At 35.1% G+C, this 24,922-nt stretch overlaps 1 protein-coding gene across 1 annotated transcript; it reads right to left on the bottom strand.

The window, feature by feature from the left end:
* Positions 1-1,523: 1,523 nt before the first annotated feature.
* LOC114182092 (uncharacterized aarF domain-containing protein kinase At1g71810, chloroplastic) lies at positions 1,524-24,740 on the bottom strand. The gene is made up of 21 exons (XM_028068849.1): positions 24,177-24,740; positions 23,642-23,686; positions 22,829-22,867; positions 21,892-22,062; positions 21,610-21,762; positions 21,301-21,336; positions 19,142-19,185; positions 18,196-18,286; positions 17,756-17,797; positions 17,533-17,641; positions 17,248-17,362; positions 17,112-17,161; positions 16,916-16,994; positions 12,765-12,815; positions 12,546-12,687; positions 12,325-12,369; positions 11,629-11,730; positions 11,498-11,539; positions 6,818-6,988; positions 2,323-2,442; positions 1,524-1,894 (listed from the first exon to the last, which is right to left on the bottom strand). The coding sequence occupies exons 1-21, from the start codon at positions 24,525-24,527 to the stop codon at positions 1,790-1,792; spliced, it is 2,103 nt and encodes a 700-aa protein (XP_027924650.1). The 5' UTR covers positions 24,528-24,740; the 3' UTR covers positions 1,524-1,789.
* Between the last annotated feature and the right edge of the window lie 182 nt (positions 24,741-24,922).

Here is a 24,922-nt window from a genome sequence, read left to right as displayed (position 1 = left end):
TAAAGTTTAATCAAATTCTACTTATTTTTTAATTTAATTGATTAAGTTTGAGCTGAATTTTTGGACAGTGGTAAACTATATCAGTAAAAGAAAAACTATATACAATTGAAAATTTTAAATTAATAAAGGATTGGAGAATAATATAACAAAGTGAAACTCAAAAGAATAAAGTAAAATAATAACTTTTCCATTAAAAGGTAGTATTGTAAATAGGAAACCAAAGATTTTGAAGAACTTGGAACTTTGTATGACCACGTGGTCGTATGCACTATGCCAATCTCATAAAAAAGAAATACAGTCCATTTCTTTCTGCACCTCCTGAAATATAATATTTTAATTTTTAAGTTGCACATTCGAAAATACAAAATAGAAAATATATTTCGGTTGTATAATCCAAAATACAATTACATTTTGAATTATACAATATAATTTTTATATTCCGGATTATATTTTTCAAAATATAAAATATTGTATTTCAGAATATTCAAAAATACACAATAAAAAAAAATCAATTCTAGATTGTACATTTTGAAACCAAATTTACATTCCAAATTACATATTTGAGGTGCATGAAGGAATTTATGGCAAGAAGAAGCTGCCACAGTCTTAGGCATGCCCATGCAAAATACCTGCGTGACAACATGGCCATTTCTTTCTACAGTCTATAGCTTTTTTATGTGCACTTATGGGATGGTTACAAGACCAAACTGTCTCTTGCCGTTGCCACTCCCTTATCATTGTTCTCCGTGTGTTGTGTTGTTAATACCACCACTCTTATCTGTGTTGTGTCGTAGATTGATTCGAAGAAAATGTTTTGAATTATACAATTCAAAAAACATTTTTGCATACAAAAAGCTTCTAGGTTGAGTAACAGAGGTGCAGCAGTGTTGGTACAGTGCCAAAAATAACAGCAGTAGCAGCGGTGGCATGGCGTAGTGAGAGGGTATTTTAATCATTTTCTCTTAATATGGAGGTGCAGTTAGTAGTGATGGAGGTGCAGGAAGAAAAATCCAGAGAAGTAGGGCCAAGTATTTTCTTCTCCTCAATGGATGATGGTGGCCTATAAGTGAGCTTCAATGGATAGGGTTGGACAACAAGAGGAACTCATGGCATCGATATTTAATGAAGGGAGAAATAGTTGATGAGAAACCTAGATCTCACCTAACAAAGTTCAGATATGGTAAAGAATAATGATATTTTAATCTACTTTTTGATTCACTTTTAACTCACAATTCTTATCACCTTTAGATCATTACATCACATCACTACAAAAAATTAAAATAGATGATCTAAGGATAATGAGAGTGGTGAATTAAAAGTGAGTCAAAAAATGTGGGTTAAAATATTATTTTCAAAATAAAACTTGGACCGATAAAGAGAAGTAACGATATGTGACGGCTTACACCTTGTTTGGTTGAGAAAATGAGAAAAGAAGAAAAGAGAAATAACTTTAAAAAATTACAAAACCAATTATGCAAGCAAAACAAAATACCTTTTCCAAAGACAACATGAAGAGCATCAAGAGAATTCAAATATAGAGATTTATTGCCTCAAAAACACTTTGATTATTCAAGAAAACAACTCGAGCCATATGAAGATATTCAAGAAAGAGATGATGGTGTTTGAAATGACTAATCTCAGTTTAATAAGTATTTATTTGTGAACAGAAGAAGAATGCCAAGGAGATTGTGACCTCGTCATGAAGAGCCCTATTTACTTTTTCAATGCTCTCCGGTCTTGATTAAAAGAACACAAAGATTTTAGGTTGGCCTGCTTCTGTGAATCCACGTTACAAAAACACCCTCCTGACAGTTCTTGCAGCAGCACGGGATATTAACTGTCTAACCAAGTTGGCTGGCAATTGAAGCAATTGCTGCTGGGATTCTGGTGGGAGCTGGTAACGACATAGACAGTCATGCTTCGGCAGTTATATATGTATATTGAAGAAAGGGACACTGAGCTTAAGATTAAATAGAAGTAATTATAATATAAATAATCTAATGATTATATTTTAAAGATTTTAAAAAAGTAGAAATTGATTCATGTTTGCTCACAATAAAAGATTTTGAGAAGTTGTGAAATTACTTTTGATTATAACCAGATTTATGTTTCTTTTCTGTTTCCCGTTGTTTTGAATAACTCCAACACAAAAAACTAGAAAAAAAAAAGTGAATTTTTTTTTAAACGAAGTGATTTTGATGAAAAAGAAACTAAAACAAATGGGTCAAGGAGAAAAATTGCTTGAGCTGTGACTTGCTCCAGCTAATGAAGAAATGGGAAGTGGCTACAATTCTTAAATAAAATGGTAATGGTTCGATTTACCTCAAGAATGATAGAAAGAACAGGAAGAACGTCTTGAACCGATTCAACTTGATTTAAAACTGAAGAAAGCTCCTCCATATACAGTATTTGATTCTTGTCATGACTCGCCTGTCTGCTTCCCTACATGTCATTCAAAAACAGTACAAAAGATATTTACAAGATAAAAAACAGCACAGTAAAATGATTATCCATTTATTATTCCATGTTTAATATATTTATTGCTGAAAGATTGACTTAAATAGTCATGTATAACAATACAAGTAAAAACCAAAACAGATCCTCATATTGCAATTTACAAACCAACAAGAAAACATCAATTCTGAAAATATGTTCGGCATTAAGAGGGACGAAACAGGGCATTACTATCCTTGGTATAGGGTAATAAGTTTGCCTTTACGACTTCCCGAGTGCATGTAAAATGAAAATAGAAAAGCATCATGTCTCTTTGAAGATAGCTTAACACATAGGTCTACGGAAACCATTATCATGAGGATAACCATGCCCATTAAACAGTATACTACCCAGAATTTGGCTACCGATAGAACACTTGAAGAGGGACTGATACAGCAGGAAAAAGATAGTGAAGAAGACTGTGTTAGTGGAAGGCCCAAAATATGGAAGGTTTACTGTCTTACACTTGGTTTGCTCATTTTCACATATTCAATAATATAGTTTCCATACACTATCATTTTCTGTTCTGTTTTGAATTGATTTTGCTGTCATAGACCTGTCATTGGTCCGACCTCCCGGATCTCTGCGAGGAGAACTAGCGGAGTTACCCTTTTTTCCATGCCCCCGAATCATTGGTAGAGTTTTGTTAGTCCATGTTGGAGGAATTGTCCAGATTGCATACTGCACGTAGTGAAGGGCAGGTTTCAAGTCTCCAGAAATGGAAGCGTCACCGAAGGATAGGATGACAACGAAGAAGGTAGAATTGCCTTTATTCGATGGAACTGACCCAGTGGGATGGCTTACACGCGTAGAGATATATTTCGAGGTTCAAGGGTCGAAGGAGGAAATGAAGGTGCAATTGGCTAAGTTGAGCATGGAGGGGGGCACTATCCATTGGTTCAATCTCCTCCACGACTCTCGTGAGGGGTTGACCTGGACGAAGTTAAACGGGAGCTAATTGGGAGATACGAAGGTGGTTGAAGTGACAATCCCTATGGGGAGCTTAAGGACTTGAATTAAACAGGAAGTATAAAGGAATACCTGTCGGAGTTTGAATTCATTTCGTCCTAGGTATCACGTCTGTCAGAGGAACAATATTTGGGATATTTCATCAGTGGTCTTTGACCGGAGACTCAAAGACGTGTTCGCACTTTCAATCCTATCAACCGCTTAGAGGCTATGCAGATTGCGAGGAACGTGGAAATGGAGTTATATGGAGAACAGAGTGGCAGAGGAGTCAGAGGACGCATGGGAAGAGGAAATCGGGAATGGGGTTCGAATAGCCTGGATAGGATTGGTACCGGATCGGGTTATAGCCCAAATAAGATGGGTGTAGGAGTGGGTCCAAGTGTTAGAGCCCAATCCAAAGGGTTCTCAAACGAAAGTGTGGCCTAAGGGGGGTCAAGCTAAATACCCAATTCTTATGGTGGAAGAGCTACTAGATGAGTTGCATGGGGCTGCTTGCTTTTCAAAATTAGACTTGAAGTCTAGGTATCACCAAATTAGAATGAGGGAGGAAGATGTGCACAAGACAACTTTTCGCACTCATGAGGGCCATTACGAGTACTTGGTAATGCCCTTCGAGTTAACTAATGCCCCAGCCACTTTTCAATCAATAATGAATCAAGTTTTCAAGCCCTATCTAAGGAAGTTTGTCTTAGTATTCTTTGACGATATTCTAGTGTACAGTCGGAGGTGACAAGACCACTTAGAAAATTTATCTCTAGTGTTGCAACTACTACAGTAGCAAGCTTTTGTGGTGAATCAAAATAAGTGTGTTTGGAAGTAGACAAGTGGAATATTTAGGCCATGTTATCTCAGAACAGGGAGGGGTGATTGACCTTGAAAAAATTCGAAGTGTAGTAGAATGGCCTATTCCTCGCAATGTGAAGGGAGTGAGGGGTTTTTTGGGTTAACGGGATATTATCGAAAATTTATTGTGGGGTATGGAAGGATTGCCAAGCCTTTGACAGAACTAACTAAGAAGGATGGGTTTAAATGGGACTCAGCGGCATTAACAGCATTTGAAGAATTAAAAAAGGTCATGACTCAAGCTCCTGTTTTAGTTCTCCCAGACTTTACTCAACCATTCGAGATTGAATGTGATGCTTAAAGAGCAGGAATCGGTGCGGTATTGATGCAAAACCAAAAGAAAAGTGTTATATTTTAGATTCAGGGATCATAAATATTTTTAAGGCGAGAAAACTTGACCTAAAAATGGTTGGATTCATTAATGGTCCACAACTTGTATGAAACAGCTCCCACCTTGGCCAGAATAGAAAATGGTCCATAATAACGAGCTGCCAACTTTGGATTAATGCGTCGTGCCACCGTTTGTTGCCTATGTGGTCGCAATTTTACAATTACCCATTCTCCTACCTCAAACACCAACTATTTGCATTTCCTATCTGCATACTTCTTCATCTGCTGTTGAGCACGCTGTAAATGATATTTCAATTGTCGCAGAGCTTCATCACAATCAACTAATGTTGCTGCCACAGACTCTACATTTGTTTCTCCTTTTGTAAAGCGAACCAACGGAGGAGGTGCTCTCCCATATACCACTTCAAAGGGTGTTTTTCCCGTAGTCACATGGAAACTGGTATTGTACCATAATTCAGCCCATGGTATCCAATCCACCCAATATTTAGGTTGTTCCAAAACAAAACACTGCAAGTAAGTCTAAACATCTATTCACCACTTCTGTTTGATTGTCCGTCTCGGGATGATAAGATGAGCTCATCTTTAGCACAATGCCTTGTATACAAAACAACCCTTGCCAAAGTAAGCTCATAAACAAGGGGTCTTGATCACTTACAATTGAATTGGGTATTCCATGGAGCTTCACAATTTCCTTAGCAAATATTTCTACCACTTGTCTTGTCCTATATGGATGCTTGAGAGGTATAAAGTGCCCATACTTTTGACAATCGGTCTACTACCACAAACACAACATCAAATCCCTTCGATAATCCCTTCGATTTGGGCAACCTCGTTATAAAGTCAAGCGAAATATCCCCCTAAACTCAATCAGGAATGGGTAATGGTTGTAAGAGCCCAACTGGAGATGTTGCTGCATACCTTTGCCTTTGACATATATCACATTGCTTAACAAATTCTTGCACCCTTTTTTTCATGCCAACCCAATATAGATTCCCAACAACCCGCTTATATGTTCGCAGAAAACCCGAATGTCCCCCTGTAGGGGATGCATGAAATTCTTCTAAGATGTGTGGAATCAAGGGAGACGATGCTGACAAAACTAATCGTCCCTTATGCAACAATATGCCCTGCTGCTAGCTGAACCCATGCTTAGGATTAACATCTTGTTGAATGTTTTCCACCACTCTTTTAAGGAACGGATCTGATTGTTGCTCCACTTGTACTTGCTATCCTTGCAACCATCTTGGAAAAGAAATAATATTTCTTAATTTACTATCTTCAAATACCCTTGACAAAGCATCAACAGCTTTATTATCGGGGCCCGGTTTATAAACCACTTCGAACTGATATCTCAACAATTTAGCTATCCAATTTTGTTGTTTTGCTGTAGTTAATAATAATTATAAAACCATATTACTAACTACTCTTTGTTGCATGTGAAATCATTGTCCAATGGCGGAAACCACATTGGTCAAGAAGTGGCACTTGAACTATTATGCTCTTAGGTAGAAAAGTTATGTCCCAACTATTAATTATAAGTTTATGGCTTACTAGGAAACACTCAATCCAATACTCAACTTTAATATTGTAGCACTTGTTTTTCAATAATGAGGCCATTGGACCTATAGCTACATGAACCTGTTATTTATTTTAGGAAATATAAAGAGCTAATTCTAAGGAAACAAATCCCTGTAGTTGTACGATTGTTTTTAAATACATAATCCTAATTTTAATAGCAAGATATACACCTATAATAAATAATAAAATTATAATAAGGATAAAATGAAAAACTTCCTAAAATCCATAATGAACAAGGACAATAAGTCTACTATTCATTGTCTTTAAAAGGCAGTCAGTAGTAAAAGAACAGCATTTTTATAAGATTTTAGTTTGAAATAGATTTTGGAATAGAAGCAAAAGATGGCTTGGTTATTGTATTTTTTTTTTACACACTTTTTGTTTATGATAATTAGTTTCTAGATTTGATATGATATAATGTGGTATGAAGCCCAAAGGGTTTTGACATGAGAAATACTGAGGTCCTTGCTTCCTAGGTTTAAAACTTCAGGTAAAATGTCAAGTGGCCCTCTAACCTAAATGCACACGATTATTAAATCCATTCCATAGATATAATTCTCTTCAAATAAAATAAAAATCTTACTGTATTGAACTCTTCTTTTCTTCTAGCTCCCAATAGCAATAGCATAAGGCGTTGGAAGGTTCTCAAGTTGGTTACATCTTCATCAGTCAATACAGGGGAATAAAAGAAACCACTGAAGGGAACTCTGGCAGCAGCTGTCTCCAAGGTTGCTAGCCCAAGTGCATCTAAACCCTGAATATGCGTTTAAAAGCAAATTAGAAAACTTGCAGTAAGGGTGAAAAACAGAAATAATGAATAAAGAATCTAATGATGTCAAAAAGAGTAAACCAATCACCTGCATGTCTTTTTACCTAAAATGCATGAAAACAAAAATTCAAGATTTTGCTAACTTGAAAAATGGATAAAAACATGATCAGATGGTATTAAACCATTATTATTGTTTCTTTCCAAGAATCTAGACAACATACGGATAAACTGATAGTAAAGCAACAAAATACAATGAAGTACTTTAATTTTCTTAGGTCCTTCATTTCAAACTAAACATCAAATTTTTCTTCCAATATTTATTTCTCATGTTCATTATCTCATTCATGCTATATCATCAACAAATACCAAGAGTAGAGTAAGTTTGCCTTCTGGGGAATGTTTGATGAATGAGGTATGGTCACCTTGGCTTTGTTGATAGCCCATGAATGTTATAACTTAAGTGAGTCTACCAAACCAAGCACGGGGTGAGTGCTTGAGTCATACAAGGTCTATTGCCTTACCAATGTAGTAGGGAAATAGACAAGAACACAATTACAGCTGAGGTATTTCGAGAGGTCTCACTCTCCACAACCTTTTCCCACCAAAAACTAGGATATTCACACACCTAAAACAGACTATTTATAATGTCTGTTACAGTTATAAAACATAATTGTCCTAGCTGCCTTTTTTATTTCTTCTACTATACACAATGCCAAACCTACCAGATTCTAACAGTCTCCATCTTTGCCACTATAGAACAAATATCTCCTTATAATCAACATCATAAGCCTAAGTATATCCTTTAGAAACTGACCTTGCTTTGTAGCATCCTAATGTGCCATCACATTTATACTTTACATTATAAATCCATTTGAATCCTATTGCATTTTTATCTAGTGGTCTGTCAATAATTTCTCATGTATGACTCTTTTCAAGGGACTCATCTCTTCATTCATGGCTTGAACCCAATTCTCATTCTTCAATGCTTCTTGAATTGAAGTAAGGACTCTAATTGCAATGAGAGGAAAGTTTGGTGCTGCATAGAAAGATTTTTAGTTGTCACAAAATGAGAAATAGGATACTTTCTACAAGGAGTTCCTCTTCTCCAACTCAATGGGCAATTCATCAAGACCATGTTCACAATTAATATTCCAAGAATTTTCCAAAGGTCAGAGTGTCAAAAGTAGCAACACTTACCCTTGGCTCAAACAATTGGATTTGTTCTTGGATTGGGTTAGGTTGTTTTTGTCTCCTTTAATATTGTACACAAAGAGAACTCTCAGGACGACTAATTTTTGGAATTGACCTTGGCTTGGGAACGTAAATGCTCTTGTTAGGAACAACTTTAGAAATAATAAATTTTGGGAGCTAACCCTGACTAGGAAACATATATAACCTTGCTAGGAGTAGCTTCAAAGACATCCATAGGAGATGTGCCAAGAGAAGTATCATGAGTACCAAGAGTAAGTATGAGGCGGTTCCTATATGAAAGGGACAAAAGATGACTCTAGAGAGTCAAAAGACTCAACTTCGAATCTCCCTTTAAAGCTAAGGATGCATGGAAAAATATTTAGTTTCATCATAAGTGACATCCATGGAGGTAAAACACTTCCGATTTGGAGGATGGTAAAATGATATCCCTTTTTATTTGACGCATAACTAATGAATAAACATTTAATAGTTCTAGGTTCTAACCTTCCATTAAACCGACTATGAATATAGACAAACAAAACACATACAAACACCCAACTATAAAGATTAGAGAGAATGGTACAAACGGAAACAAAGAAGATATGAACTCGATGGGACTCAAACCATCTAGGACTTGATGGGGTAACTGTTAATAAGATATGTAACAGTGAGAATAGTCTCATCCCAATAAGATTTAGGGAAATACATTTGAAAAAAAAAAGTGTTTGTCACCTCAAGAAGATGCCTATTTTTTGTTTTAGCAATGTCATTTTGTTGCGATGTAAGGAGTTTTGGATTTTGAGTTAATACTAACAGGATCATTAGTGTCCTGTGAGAAGGGAAACATTATCCCTTGAGAGTGTTTATATTGGAGGTGTGTTGAAGAACAAATAAAAGAGGGGTTTCAGTCTTATCTGGTGTTGTGTGTGTTGTTTGTGAGTGTTTAGTTCTGCAGTTCGGTTTCTTTAATCAAAGTAACCTATCAACATCATTCTCGGTAAGGAATTTAGACATATCATAACTTACATATTTCCACCAATTATCACAACACATGTTTAATTCACTTTCAAAATTGTGTTAGAATTTGACCAGGTAAAAAAAACTTCAAATTTTTCTTTCATTAGGAAAATCCATGTAACATAGGCACACCATCAATAAAAGTGACAAACCATTTAGCACCATACATAAGAGTTTGATGTAGTCCCCCAAATGTTATAATGAACTAAATAAAAAAGGATGAATACTCTGCATATTACTAGTAGATATGTGGCCTGATAGTGCTTTGCAAATTGACTTACATCACATTTAAATGACTAAATAGACTCTTTGGAAAATAAGGAAGGAAACATAGACTTTAGAACAAAAAAGGATGGATGTTCTAGATGACGGTGAAGAAAACAAATTTCAGAAGACTCAAAAGTAGTGCAAGATTGGAAACAAGGGGTACCCGTTTGACTACTAATACTATCCTTAATCCCTAAGTTGTTAAAGCAATACAACCATCCGTGTTCCTTAACAATTCCAACCGTCCTCCCCATGGTAGGATTCAAAAAACACATTGAGAGGGAAAGAAAGTTATTGAACAATAAAGGGCATGGGAAGTTTTTTAATGGAAATAAGATTATTATGAAGATTTGGAATATAAAAGGCATCTTTAAGAATGAAGAATGGCAAAAGAGAAACATTTCCATGTCCAATTATTGGGATGAGTCCCATTGGCAACAATAATGAGATTACCATCAACGAGAAACATATAATGTTAAAAGAGAAACTGTTAGGAAACTAAATGTCTATGGAAGAAGGAAGAGAACAAATAGTTAGTTAGGGGTAGTTGTTTGGTCAGACAGTTGAGGTTGAGGTGTGATAGTCGTTCTTGGTGGGAGGCTAGAGTGGGTCTGTGGCTGTGTAAAGGGTGGGTTTTTTGGAATTCGAGAATTAGGAACAGGATCCTTAGAGTCCTGTGGAAAGGGAAGCATTATCCCTTGCCAGTGTATGTTCACGAACTGTTTCTATAGCCAATAAAAGAAGTATTTCAGTCTTTTTTCCTGGTGTATGTGTTCTCGGTGAGTGTTTCGTGCGGCAGATTGGTTTCTTTAATCAATGAAACCTAACAGAAACATATAATGTTAAAAGAGATGAATAAGGTGTCATATGCTCTACCGCACCAAAGTCTAAAACCCTAGAATCCTTACATAAATTATTAGAAACATTAAAATAGGAATTGGAGTTCTTACTAGTCATGGTTAGAGAGCAACTACCAAAAGGCAGCTTATTGATAGACTCCATGAGAGCTTTTAGATGTTCAATTTCAACACATAATGCATGTATTCCTTCTTCAATTAGAGAGGATGAAGTAGTCTTAATTTTGAAGTTAGAATATCTGTTGCTTAATGCAGTTGTTATGATAAAATAAATAACAGGGCCCGTCCTAAATGAAACAGAACAGTAAGATAAAAAGCTCCGATGATAGTAGTGGTGACAGTAGCAGTTGCAAGAGTGGCAGTGAGGCAGCTGCGACATCTCCAACAAAAGCTCTGGTGACAGCCCATACAAAAGCTATGGCAACGGCTCCGAAAAAATTTTTGGCAGCAGCAACTCTGGTGATGGTCCGACAACAGTGCAGCTCTAGCAGATGGCAGCTGATGGTGGGAAGTAGTGGCAGAACCACAAGTTGGGTACACTTCATACAACTCCAATAATTAAAGGAAATGGGTGTATTTCAGGCAACCCTAATAATATCCGTAGACGGTAAAGAAAAAATGAAAATGCAGGAATCCCAAGATCAGAAGCTTTGATACCAACTTGAAAGAAAAAATTATTCTTAATCAATTGATCGATTCGAAATAATACATCAGCCTCTCTATATATATATATATAGAATTCTAATCCTAAAATAATGATTACAAAGAGACCTCTAGAACCTTCTAACAACTTCTATCAACTTCTAGTAGTACACTTAATGTCCTACTAACAACACCTTACAATAACAACAAAGTTTTATCCTTCTAGGTGAGATCACCTATTTGGCATGGTTAAAAACCAAAGCCTCATACAAATACTACAATAGAAAATCAACACACAATTGTCACGGGTGAGCTCAGTGACACCGTCATGTTATACAATATGTCGTATATCTTTAAATAATAACGAAATGCAGGAGTTGGCAATCAAATAGGAAAATGCTAACAGTAATGATTAAATACCCTATAAAATAATTAATCAATAAATTTTTGGACTCCAACAATGTTGTTTCATATACCTCACTGCTATTTAGTGCTAATAAAAAACTAGGAAGGGACTTACTTTAGCAAATTCTTGAACAATTATTTCCCTCACAAATTCACCCTGCAAAGATTTTCACAAGATCTAATTTAGAGGGGAAAAGTTAGAGGTGGCAAATAATATAACGTTAATCCATAATGAATAATAAGCACCTTTTCTGCCAGCGTAAAAGAAAGAATTTCCTTCATAACCACTCTCGAATCAGTGCCTGCAGCTTGTTTTACTATGACCTTTTCTGTTTTGGCACGGAGAGACTGTCATGAAACTCTATCAGGATGTTTTGAACAAATAAAATTCATCAAGAAACGAGATTTACTAAGAAGGAATATCTTGCCAAAAATGCACAGGGTGCCTTGAAGCATTCAGTGATACTAATATCTCCGTAATATAGCTTGATTTAACTCAGTAGGATGATTCTAAAATTGGACCAAACATTCCCACAGTACATTGTTAATTAAATGCCTGAACCAACATTATATAATATTAAATTGGAAATAAATGACAAAGTTGATAAGAAAGTTTCAACATATACTCTTTTTAATTCTTAAATACTAAGCAACAACTAACAACTAGCACGACACCTGAGAAGATTTAACGAAAAATCTAATGATAACAATCAAGTACCTTGTTTAAACAGACCAGTGAATGGATGAAAATCCAGCTCCAAGATCACAAATTAAACGTATAATTTATATATTTTTTAAATAGGCTCATTTTGGTTAATCAATGACCCATATAGTTTTTAAACAGGTTTATTAGACTGACTCTAGACGTTACTAATAATAAAAGTATGCCTTCATACCAAAAATAGTAATAAAAAAGTAAAGAAATTTAAAAGATAATTTTACCTCTATCAGCAAAGACTCTAGACGGTCTATTCTAAAAACTCCATCCTGGAAAAATGATAATAATCAAAATTATGTGAAAAATGTTTAGAAAATATTCCAACACTAATTACGGCAAGTAGAAGAGAGATATGTCAATGGGAATCAAAATCAAAAGTATTGATCATCAAGATGTCAGGTGAGGTACCACAGAGAAATCTTGGACTTCACTCTTTTATGCTTACCTTGTAAAGAAGATTCTCCAAAGAAGATTTAAGCTGAGGAGAGCCATCAGTAAGTACTTTTCGGGCTATCCAAGGGTAAGTACTACCCAAAACTTTGTACTCAGGGTTAAAGCTGATTGCAATTCCTTCCAGTACAGCAAGGCTAAAGACATAAAATATTGTTCAGAATTTTGAACGGACATTATTGGTTGGGTTGTAGTAACCTGTGGAAAGAACTACCTCCTAATGACAAGCGAGAAGTATGAAGGTATTCTAAATTTGAATTTATACCTGGAAGAAAAAAGAAAAAAGAAAAGACAGTTTGTCAAAGTCAAATATAGACTAGACAACCAACATCGGGAAGACAAAAAAGCAGCAAGGAGCAAAATTTACACTATTTAATATACAGAGAATGTATAAGTAGTATAGGGAAAGGAGAAGTTATTGCGGCATGAGGTGACAGCTGTAACGGTTATAATTGCCAATTATAATTTATAACCACCGCACTGAAAGGACAATGTTGTAAGTAGGATACTAAATGCATTATTAGAAGTTGGTAGAATATTAAATGTATTACTATAAGCTAATAGAAGATTCTAGAGATCTCCTTGTAATTATTACTTTAGGATTAGAGTTCTCTATATATAGTGTACTATTTCAAATGAACCAATTGAATAAAAATCTTCTTTCTTTTATATTAATTCTTTCTAGTTGGTATCAGAACTCCCGATCTTGGGAGCCTTGCTTCCACATGTCTTCTTTCCTGTCTTAGTTATGGTTTCTTTTAGGGTTGCCTAAGTGCACCATTTCCTTTAAATATTGGGATTGCCTGAAGTGCACCCAACTTGTGGTTTTATCCACCCTACTGTCCACCGGAGTTATTGTCAGACCTTCGCCGAATCTTCATTGGACCTTCGCCCAAGTTGTTGCCAAACCCTCGTCGGATTTGTTGTCGCTGTCATCGTCGTTGCCACATCTGGAATTCTTTTGTCTTATTGTTCTTGTTTAATTAAGAGGGGGCTTAGGAATCATATTATTTACTTAAGCATGGTAGTTCCACTAAACAATGTTGAGCTTCTAACTTCAGAGATACATGCTCCATCATGTGTTGAAATTGAACATTTGAAATCTCTTGTGCAGTCTATCGGTAAGTCACCTTTTGGTACTAGCTCTCTAGCTATGACTGGTAAGCATGGTATTCAAAATTGAGATCCTACTCAAGATGGGAAAGGAGAACATAAATCGTAAATCGGAAGATCGTAACAAAGATCGCAAGATCCTACAAAATTCATTGTCACTCAAACTTCATAACTAAACTTCATAATATATGAAATAAAAGAGTACATCATTAAGTGCAAACACAATATCCTAGCTATATAGGAGTAACAAAATAATAATTCATCTAAACCAAATAATCTTGTGAGTTAAATTCATAATCTTCAGATAGACCTTCAACTCCATCATTTCCATCTCCTTCACCATTCAAATCAGCCATATCTAAGTCTTGACTATGTAAAGTTTCATCCTCCTCAACTTCAAATGGAATCAAGTTTTCATCCAAATCCAATACTTCATTCTGCTCATGCTCATCTTCCATAATTCACTCTTCATCAGATAAACAATCATCAATGCTAATCTGAGCTGATTTTCTTGTTTGTTTCTTCTTTGCTAATTTTGAATTGGCCATAACAAAACCAACATCATTCATTGTGCTTTGCATTAGCATATTTCTTTTCTTTGTATGGACCTAAACAAATGCAAAGACAAATATGATACGCAAGCAAGCACTAGACTAGTAATTTATTATAGAGATATATCCTAACATTAATTTACCATCTCAAAGGAACTCCAATTGCGTTGACATCCAGAAGAGCTACATGTCAAACTCAATACATAAATGACAAATTTTTGGAGTTTGGGATACTCATCGCCATAAGACTCCTACCAATCTGCTAGAGTCTTTAAATTAATTGACCTAGTAGCCAAGGGACAACCAAAACATTTTGCTGATTTTTTGAAGTCATCAATTTGAACATCAATCAGAGTTTGTTCATCCTCATCCTCTACCATCTTAGTTATACATTCCATCAAACCTCATTTCACTTCCAAATCTGCTTTAAACTCAAGACAATAATGCATTTGAGGGTTAAGAAAACAATTTGCAGCATGCAAGGGCCTATGGAGTTGTTTGTCCCACCTTTCATCAATGATGTTCCACAAAGGCAAATAACTAACCAAAATACATTACATTGAGTTGGTTTTTTGTTTTCCACTAACAAACAAATATAGATAGTTAGATGACTAATACCTTTTTTTGACAACATTTAAAGCCTTTTGAATCTTCTCCTTTCTTCGGTCCATTGCTTCATAAATGAATCCCATGGCTGGCTTTTGATCCGAATCAACCAATTGAAGCACTTCAATTAAAGGCAATGCACCTTTCAAACAAGTTATTATATTCTTCCAAAATTCCTTAACTAAAACAACATCTTCAACATTTGCTCCAGTGGCAAAGATGAATACAGTTATAATCATTCTCTTATTGGCTGCTTACTTTGGTTGGGAATTACAACAATTTCATGTGAAAAATGCTTTCTTGCATGGACAATTAGAGGAAGAAGTCTATATGAAAATTCCCCCATGTTTTAGGCCTATTGAAGAAGGGAATAAAGTATGTAGGTTGAAGAAAGCCTTGTATGGACTCAAGCAGTCACCTCGTGCTCGGTTTGGTCAACTCATTCATGTTATGATCCCTATGCGATATCGATAGAACCTTGTTCATCAAGCATTCCTCAGAAGGTATACTCTTAATTAAGGAAGATGATATGATTGTTACAGAAGATAGCAAGAAAAACTTACTGCTCAATTTAAAATGAAAGATCTAGAAAAGTTAAAGTACTTCCTCGGGATAGAAGTAGCTTACTCAAAGAAAGGCATCTTTATCCCCCAAAAAAAGTATGTTCTTGATCTCCTCAAAGAAACAAGTCTCAAAGAAACAAGTATGATTGATTGCAAGACCATTAGAGTTCCTATAGAACAAAACCATAAAATTGGGAGTGATGGAGGCAGTTCTTACGTGAATAAAGGCTAATATCAAAGAGTTGTTGGGAAGCTCATTCAGTTAGCTCACACTAGACCGGATATAGCATATGTTGTGAGCGTTGTCAGTCAATTCATGCATGAACCAAAGGAGAGACATTTACAAGTTGTAAACAAAATCCTTCAATATTTGAAGACTAAGTCCAGGAAGGGGATTATTGTTCAAGAGAAATTAAAAATTAAAAAATGCAAGTGTATAGTGATGCAGATTATACAGGGCCTGTCACAGATAGGAAATCTACCACATGATATTGCACGTTCTTGGGTGGAAATTTGGTAAGTTGGAGAAGAAACAAAAAAAAATGTTGTTGCAAGGTCTAGTGCAGAGACTCAATTCCGAGCTATGACACAAGGGATGTGTGAATTGTTATGACTGAAAATTATTCTAAATGATCTTAAAGTGGCATGTGAAGAACCTATGATCCTTGATTGTGATAAGCCAGCTATTAGCATTGTTCAGAATCCAGTTCAGTATGAAAGCACCAAACACAAAGATAGACTGACACTTTATTAAAGAGAAACTGGATAGTGGTCTTATCCCTACTTCCTATGTCCCATTTGGGCTTCAACTAGCAGATTTGTTTACAAAAGGTCTTCCTACTGAATCATTTCATGATCTCACATGCAAGCTGGGAATGATAGATATCCATTCACTAGTTTGAGGGAGAGTGTTGTAAGTAGGATATTAAATGCATTACTAGAAGTTGGTAGAATATTAAATGTATTACTAGAAGCTAATATAAGATTCGAGAGATCTCCTTGTAATTATTACTTTAGGATTAGAGTTCTCTATATATAGAGACTAATGTCCTGTTTCAAATGAACCAATTGAATCAAAATCTTCTTTCTTTTATATTAATTCTTTCTAGTGACACCTTTCAAATGAACCAATTGAATCAAAATCTTCTTTCTTTTATATTAATTCTTTCTAGTGACACCTAACAGCTAAAAGTATAGATCGAAACAATAAAATTAGAGAGTTTATTATCTCTTATGTTCTCCTACAGTCATAAATTATGGTTTTCTGAATTCAAAATATTTATTTATATTTATAATTTAGTACATTGCATCAGTATAGCCTGTTGGATTTGAGTTAAAAAGTTGTTTAAACCATAGTTTGCAATTTGAAATAAGTATTGGCCATAAATATCCCTTATATAGACAACTTTACAATCTAGATTATATTTGTTAGAATATTGAAATCAGCAATATACAGACCTTTCATATGAATATGAATATGGTAGATTCAACAATTATATATCTAATGCATCAACCATTAACAAAGAGCTTACATGGTGGTTCCTAAGTTTCCTAAAAGGTCTCCAAAGCTGATATTACGAACTCCTTTGGCAACAGCATTTTGGAAGACCCCTATCAAGAACAAATGCAAGTGATAAAATTAACAATTATAATCTCTACAAAATTGGAACATTGCCTACAGCATAGTCACAACTATCTAAAATTCAACTAAACACAACAAAGAAAAACCTGTCAAAGCCTTTGTAACAGCTTCTTTGTCTGCAGTTGGTGGAAGAAGCCTGATAAAATTTACAAGCATTGATATCTTACTTCCATAAGAATAGTCACTTTAATAACTTCAAGGGAACATAAATAATATAAATACCCAAGAGTGACAAAGTCCTTAGCCAGTGCATCAAAATCACGGTTTACAAGATGTAAACAAGCTTCCATGAATCCATCGCGTAATTCTTGTGTGAATTCACCTGTCATACCAAAATCTAGTGCAGAAGAAGAGAAAGAATGCACCATTAAATCAAAAGAAATGATTAATTGATTCCAAGAGTTTGGCTTATTTCTATCATTAAATCTTTGAAACAAGACAAATTTGTTTAATCATAACCCAAAAAGCCAAAGGACTTGAAATATTAAATACTTAATCTTCAATTACCCAAATAAGCTAATTTGCCATCATATGTTCGAAGAAGATTTCCAGGGTGTGGATCTGCATGATAGAACCCATACTCAAGAAGTTGATTGAATGAGCAATAAACTCCTACCTAATCATCAATAGGAAATATAAAACATGATTAGCATGGTGATGCAAAATCTAAGAATTTTACAGGTTAGAAAATATAGAATAATGTGCATTTGATACTAGTTTCATAAATGACCTCAATCAGGTAAAGATCCTTCACTTCAGACAACTTTTCCCCCTGCAATACATAGACTATAGTAAGATAATAAATCAGCCAAGGTCTAAAATACTTCAGTGGGCAACAAAAGAGAATATGTAAAGACAAAATCGCCCCACGTGCCTTAACTTCTTTTCAAGGGAGAGACACTTGAGGCATATATCCAAGAACTAAATGTCAAAACTTTAAATGCACATCACATCATTTAGGAAGGTGTTGACAATATAACCATTTCTCTAGGTACGTATCAAGTGTTCATGCCTAAATCACCACAAAAGGATATTTAAGATATTTCCTAATGGCAAAGTTGCTCATCTCATTCACAGAGATAGGTAATAAAATTAACTATGTATCTTATTATACAAATACTGAACTATTCTAGCCAAGATACAGCAAACAGACAACAAATCATAAAATACCTCAATCCACTCCATAACTAGGACCTTGCGAGTTGTGTATTCCATATACATTAAAGGAACCACCACATCTTCTATGGAACCATATAAATTCCTGTTCACACATAACAGATAAGCAATCAATAACCATTAGTAATGGCTAAATAAAATAAAAAATAAAAAAGGAGGTACATCAAATTTGCATCCCTAGGAAAGACTTCCATTGTGAAAAACTAAGTCTCGTGCTGACTAGAAATAGTGCTAAGTTAGTGTATATAAGTGGGGGTAACCCTAATCCTATGAACTAGCTTTTAGGGTTGAATTATCCACATTTTAAGATGGCATCAGATCTATTATTGGCTTACTTATTATATTATTATGCACCAAACCCAACAGTGTTGAGTGTAAGGGAGTATATTAAGAAAAACATAAGTTTCACATTGACTATAGATAATGCCAACACAATGCATATAAGTGGACGCATCACTTATCCTATGAGCTAGCTTTTAAGGGTTCAGGTAGGCCCAAACCCACACTCTAAGAGCTTATGTAGTCATGCTAAAACCAAACTCCTGCAATGCTTTTGTTCATTTTATCTTCCAAAACCAGAAATATATATCAAGAGAATAAAATAGAAAAAACAAAAAAGAGTTTCAACTTTTGACACCAAATTTGAGTTGAATATGCTCTATAATTATGATAAGAACCAGACCTTAATCACATGCTTTCAGACCATACATTAAAATACAATTCAGGAAATACAGTCAGAGTCAGAGTGAAGAGAAAATTAAGAGATAGGATACAAGAGAGCGAGCTTTTGTAGCAATCATTCTGAAACATTGCTGAGTTAGCAAAGTAATTGTAACAGAATGGGAATTACACTGAAAAAGTAAAATCAACTATTATCTCTAATAACACAAACTGAGACCACAAGTAATCTTTTTCAAAAGTCTCATTCACATGCACTTACCTGAACTTGATACCATTGCTTGCTTCGTTATTGTAGTCCATCTCCTGCATTCAAGGTGATTTACCTGTATTCAATTTGAATTTCTAAGAGTTTTATTTTTGAAACATTATATATGAAAATAATAGGTTCATATCATTTTTCCTTACAAAATATTGATCAATATTAGAAATATCAAAGATATTATCTAAAGAATATTTTAAAGTAATTAGATGATCTCTTAGGATTTATTTTTCTTTTATATTTTTATTTTGTTTCCTAATTCAATTAGGATCTTTAAAATTATATGAATATCTTATTACAACTAGATTTATTAGAATATGTTGTAAATAGAGGATTATTATTAGGATAAAAATATCATCAATATCTTCGTAGTGATTAAAAGAAAACATCTTTAGAGTTTTCCTATTTATTTTAGCATATTTTTATTTCCTTGTTTTAAAGGGTTTAATTGTTACATATAAAGGTGATGAGAATGTAATTAGTGTGATTGTAATCAATAAAATAATTCTTTATTTTCTTCCATAGCAAGGGCGGAAAAGTTTTTTGAGATCTAGGGAATTGCAACAAAGGAAAAGTTACATCTAGCTTTCATTAGCATGGAAGAAAGGGTCAGTCGTTGGTTCAGGTTTTGGAAACAGAAGACCAAGAACCCCTCTCGCGAAGAATTAATCACATCCCTGAATAGAAGGTTTGTTGTGTCACAAATTCCTCACGTGTAAGAGGAGTAGTTGTTGGGTTATTTCTTTGCAGAGTGGGATTCGAAATCAGATTAGGCCACACAATCCCAAGCACCTGATTAGAGCTATGGAGATTGCTAGGGATGTGCAGGACTCTATGAAAGAATCAAAATCAGGGGGAGGCCGCATTTTCCGAAATAACAATTTTAGTTTTCGGTATCAAGGAGGAACAGGGACAGTTATGCACACAGAAACTTTCAAAGGAGCTGGAAATTCACAATAGTCTACCAGCAACGTCAGCACAACAAGGAAAGAAGGGGGAGGAGCATCTTTTGGTTCCAAGATCGGAAGCAATTCGGTGGCTATGAGGAATAAAGGAGTTCCTAACCTGCCCTACCCAGAATACATCAAGAGAAGGGAAGAAGGGAGGTGTTTCCATTGTGGAGGGGGGGCCCACAATCTAGGCCACAGGTGCCTAGAGAAGAATGTGTGAATTATAATCATGGCAGAAGATGAACAGGTAGGAGCAGATGTATCCCAACCAAAGTGCTGGATAGAAGGACCCTACAGGAGAAGGGTGAACCCGTGCAGCAAGTCTTAGTTCAGTGGCATGAAGGTGGATCGGAGGCAGCAACTTGGGAGGATGTGAAAACTATGAAGGGTCAATTCCCAAATTTCAACCTTGAGGACAAGGTTGTTCCAGCAGTGGCGCGTAATGATAGGATAATAAATGTATATGTTAGGAGGAAACCTATAAAAGAAATAGGTTATTAGGGGAGTTGGTGAGTTAGGGAAAGGTTTTGCAGTGGAAGCCTTTATATAGTTGGACGGGTCTGTTGTGAAGAGAGTTTTTGGATGTTCGTTAGGAGTTTGGACAGGATCTTTTCTATCCTGTGTGAGGGGAAGCTGAGTCCCTGGATAATATTTTGTGTAATCAATTGAATACAATCAATAACATGAGGTATTTTTAGTGTATTCTCCAGCCCCATTACGTTTCTTTGGTTTCTTCTACTAAGAAACCTTATAGAAACAATGTTGACTTGGATTTTAAATTCAATTACAATCACGACTTAGAGATAAAAGCTTCATATATATTAAGGGCCATTTGGTTTGAGAAAATGTTTTATATTTTTATCTTCTATTTTCAATTTTAGTTACAAAAATCACTCAGTTTTCAGGTTCCTTTCTGTTTCAACAAGTTTGTATAAGAAATAGTGAAAACAATTTCATATTATTGTGTAATATACTGATAGAGACCTAAGAAGAGAATAATAGAGGCTTGGTAAGGCTAAAGAAGAAAGGACTTCCTAGATTAAGGAAGCATGATTAGCAACGAAACATACTTCCTTGATCTAGAAAGTCCTTTCCTCTTTACACTTTCCAGCCCTCATTCATATTCTTCTTTAGTTCTCTATCAAATGCAATCACACATACTCTATCTAGAACATCATTATGGTGAAAATACAAGAAAACAGTGCATACCCGGAAAAGACTTGATGCCCACTCATCAACAACTGCCTGCATAAATAGGAATCCATGCTTAATAAACCAATGCAATATAGAACTTCAAAATATAACATACACATGCAGATAGATACAAGATTGAAGGATACAATACAGGCAATATGTACTATGCCTCACCCCCCCCCAAAACTGAGTTCACAGAAAAATAAATAACTCCATATCAACTGATCTTGAAGTTACGAGGCATCAGTATAACCATTTTGGTGTTAATACAATCAAAATTCTTACATTCCATAAATTAAACTTAGTCATATACTACAACTTCACCTGAAGATCTGTATTAAATTTGCCAGCTCTCCGAACCAATCCAGCCATAAAACGCAGGATTAATATGTCAAGGGAAATTGCTGCTTGAACTCCAGGTCTTTGGACTTTAACAGCAACAACCTGCCCTGTTTTGCGAAGTCTAGCTTGATAAACCTATGCTTCAGAGACAGATATTCCAAGTTTAAGAGAACAAAATCTAAAATTAAGAAATGCATACACATTCTCTCAAAATATCTGCAATCGTTAGAAAAAATAATTGCCAAAATGGGCAACTAAATGAACCTGCCCAAGGGATGCCGCAGCTACAGGCTCAGGTGAAATCTCAGAGAAAAGTTCTACCAAAGATAAACCAAGTTCTTGTTCTATCATACTAAATGCAACTTCAGAGGAAAATGGACTTATTCGATCTTGTAGCAATGAGAGTTCATCTAGGTATGATGGTGGTATCAAATCCTACAAGGAAAACTTCTTTCAAATTGCATGTCTTAATTATAGTGACTGTATATTAAAGTGCGTGATATTAACAGAAAATGAGCATAAAATTACATTTCAACATAATTCCCACCATATGTACAAACTAGAAACTGCATATTTAAATACTAAATCTTAATTTGTAAACAAATTTGGAATACAATATTCAAATAATTGACAGAATATAACACCTGTTCAATTCACAAACCTGTAAATCAACCACATCTAACACAAGATCAGATCATCATATGCAATATTTTTAGGTATTTGTGTTTACGATCTTGATTCAAGATGGAGAAGGTTTGAACTACAAAAACTTAGAAAAACAGCATTCTAAATGTTTCATTAACTTTCGCTTAATTCTATTTTATTTTCACATTCCCCTTATGTGTGTCCTAAAGGAACTGAAATATACCCAATGAAAGAAGACAAAAAACATCCTTAATGATGTTACATTGCATGTAGTCTTCATCAGTGATAAAAATTAATATGAATCTTGACTGCTGCTTATGCTGTGTATAGTTTTAATAGTTTTAAACAGCATAATAAGGATGGAAGTGTAAAGCTTTATCGCCAACAAGTAAAACACAGTTTTCATTAAATTCCTTCACCTATAGTCTTCTTTTAGGTGGCAATTGAAATATAATAACAGGAAAGAGTTAGAAGAAGGATCACAGAGATAAGAAAAAATAAAAAGAACATGGGCATAAGTTTTAATGTGCCAGATAAAAAAAAAAAAAAAACTTACAGCACGAGATGATATAGCCTGGGCAATTTTGATATATGCCTGCAAGAAAGTAATATAAAATAGCAATTAAGACATAAGATATTTTGGCTTATGGTCATGCTGATTTATCAAAAACCAACACAAAACTAAATTAGTATTCATCTTATGCATCAATATAGTATTCATCCATTGTGTCATTAGTAATATTCAAGACTCACTTTAGTCTTTAAAGTCTATATTCCCCCTATACCAACCTAGAATAGGGAAAATAGTCCATACCGAAGAGGATGGAGTAGGAGATGAAGGGAACTTATGTAGATTCCCTGGCATTTTAAAAGGACACACAACAGATAGCTCTAGGATAAAAAAAAAGTTCAACTATATCAGATTTAAGTAAACACAGTTCAAATGACAATATCAGAAAGACCTCCTAGTTTAGAGGAACAATATCTAGGAATTGAAAGATTTGATTCATTCAGTCCGACTATTGAACAAGTTACAAGAGAAAAAAATAAGATTCCGAAGAAAGATAAAGATAAAAGTTGGGACAGTGAGGGGAAAAAGGGATGTGGGAAATTATGGTAAGGAACAATTTGTTGACCCAAAAAGCTGAGGATAAAAAATCCTTGACAAAAATCATAAAACAGACAGGAAACAAATTCACAACTGCTGTCACAAAATTTATCAATCTGGAAGAATGAATAGGTCAGTAGCACCAATGACCCTTGCCATTACGCTATTACTCGATCCAAAAATGCCAAAGATCAAAGAAAAAAATGGCAAGTTAAAGAAAAAAAGTTCAACCCCACTAAAAAAATAACCAGCATTACATACCGGTCCAAGCTCTACCAATATTTTCCTTAGCTCTGCAGCTCTAACCTGCAAAACAAAAGAACAAATAAATAAATAAAAGTATTCTTTCCAATACAAATCACAAATAAAATATCTCAAGAATCTTCAGTTAGGCCTTATTTGAATATACTTCTTTGTAAACACTTACAAGAAAAAAAAATAAGAAGATACAACGAAATAAATTTTTACCATAAACTTTATAAAAGCTCTACTATAACTTATTACGAGAGAAGTTCAATTCATTTTAAGTTTTTATCTCTATACCTGCAAATGAAAAAGTTTCTCCAGACATAGTCTTATAACATAGGTTTCAAAAAATACCTCCACTACAACAACGATAAAAAATGCTCAATTCCAGCAACACAAACCAGTTCATACAAAGTCCTACTTCATAACTATAACAACACACCATTTCCAGTAAAATTGTATAAAATTCATTACTCCAATTAAAAAGAAAAACGAAACCACCACCTCCGAACTTGAATTCACAAGCACAATAAAAAGAGCGTTACGAAACCTGAAACATTGACTCGGAGCGGTCCAAGAGGGTGTCGATGTAACGCAGACCAAACCACTTCCCGAACGCGAGCCCGGTCTGGACCAACCTGCGAGCCACAAGCAGAGGCTTCCGCCCATAAACGGCCGCGATTTTTGGAATCCGGTACTCCGCCAGCGAATCCGCCTCTGTCGTGCTCAGCTCGAACAGGTACCCCGACTTCGCTGTGAACTCGTCGCCGCCGGAGGCCGCGGCAGCGCACTGAACGGCGCGACGGGGAGCGAATTGCCTCCGACGAGGACGAAACCGGAGCGAACGATTAGAAATGAGAGAGGGAAAGGGAGAAAGAGAAAGCACGGGATAGAGTAGCATGTTTTCTCTCGTTGGATTGTTTGTTTGTATTCACAGTTTCAGAGTTCGAGCCGTTTGGTATGGTGGTTGGAGTGGAGACTGAAGAATTCTGCATGCAAATTTGGTTTGATGTTCGGTAGTGTCAATGTGTTATGGTGTTGATATGTGCGGTTTTGGGATTTTGGTGACCTCAAGTTTCTTTTCTTTTTCTACTTAAAGTCTCTCTTGTTCTTGTGGTCCTTGTGTTCTCTTGGTATTTATCGTGTTTATCATCCATACAAATCGAAGTATCATACAATTTCATCATTTTTCTGTGAAAAGAAAAATAGTGTGATATGATATCCAAATCGTTTGATCAGCTGTTTTATTTTTTTATTTTTTCACTTTTTTTTACTGATGAAGAATTCAAAATTCGA

This window comes from Vigna unguiculata, chromosome 4 (assembly GCF_004118075.2).
Source record: "Vigna unguiculata cultivar IT97K-499-35 chromosome 4, ASM411807v1, whole genome shotgun sequence".
NCBI lineage: Eukaryota > Viridiplantae > Streptophyta > Magnoliopsida > Fabales > Fabaceae > Vigna > Vigna unguiculata.
This window is presented reverse-complemented; position numbering and strand designations above follow the sequence as displayed.

What these genes read in the sequence shown, in the direction of transcription:
- LOC114182092 (XM_028068849.1), bottom strand. Translation starts at nt 24,527, where the DNA reads ATGCTACTCTATCCCGTGCTTTCTCTTTCTCCCTTTCCCTCTCTCATT. An exon ending in GGGCATCAAGTCTTTTCCGG is followed by an intron (nt 19,186 to 21,300) that starts GTATGCACTGTT and finishes CCTTGAATGCAG; the next exon opens with GAGATGGACTACAATAACGA. An exon ending in AGGATCTTTACCTGATTGAG is followed by an intron (nt 17,642 to 17,755) that starts GTCATTTATGAA and finishes ATTGATGATTAG; the next exon opens with GTAGGAGTTTATTGCTCATT.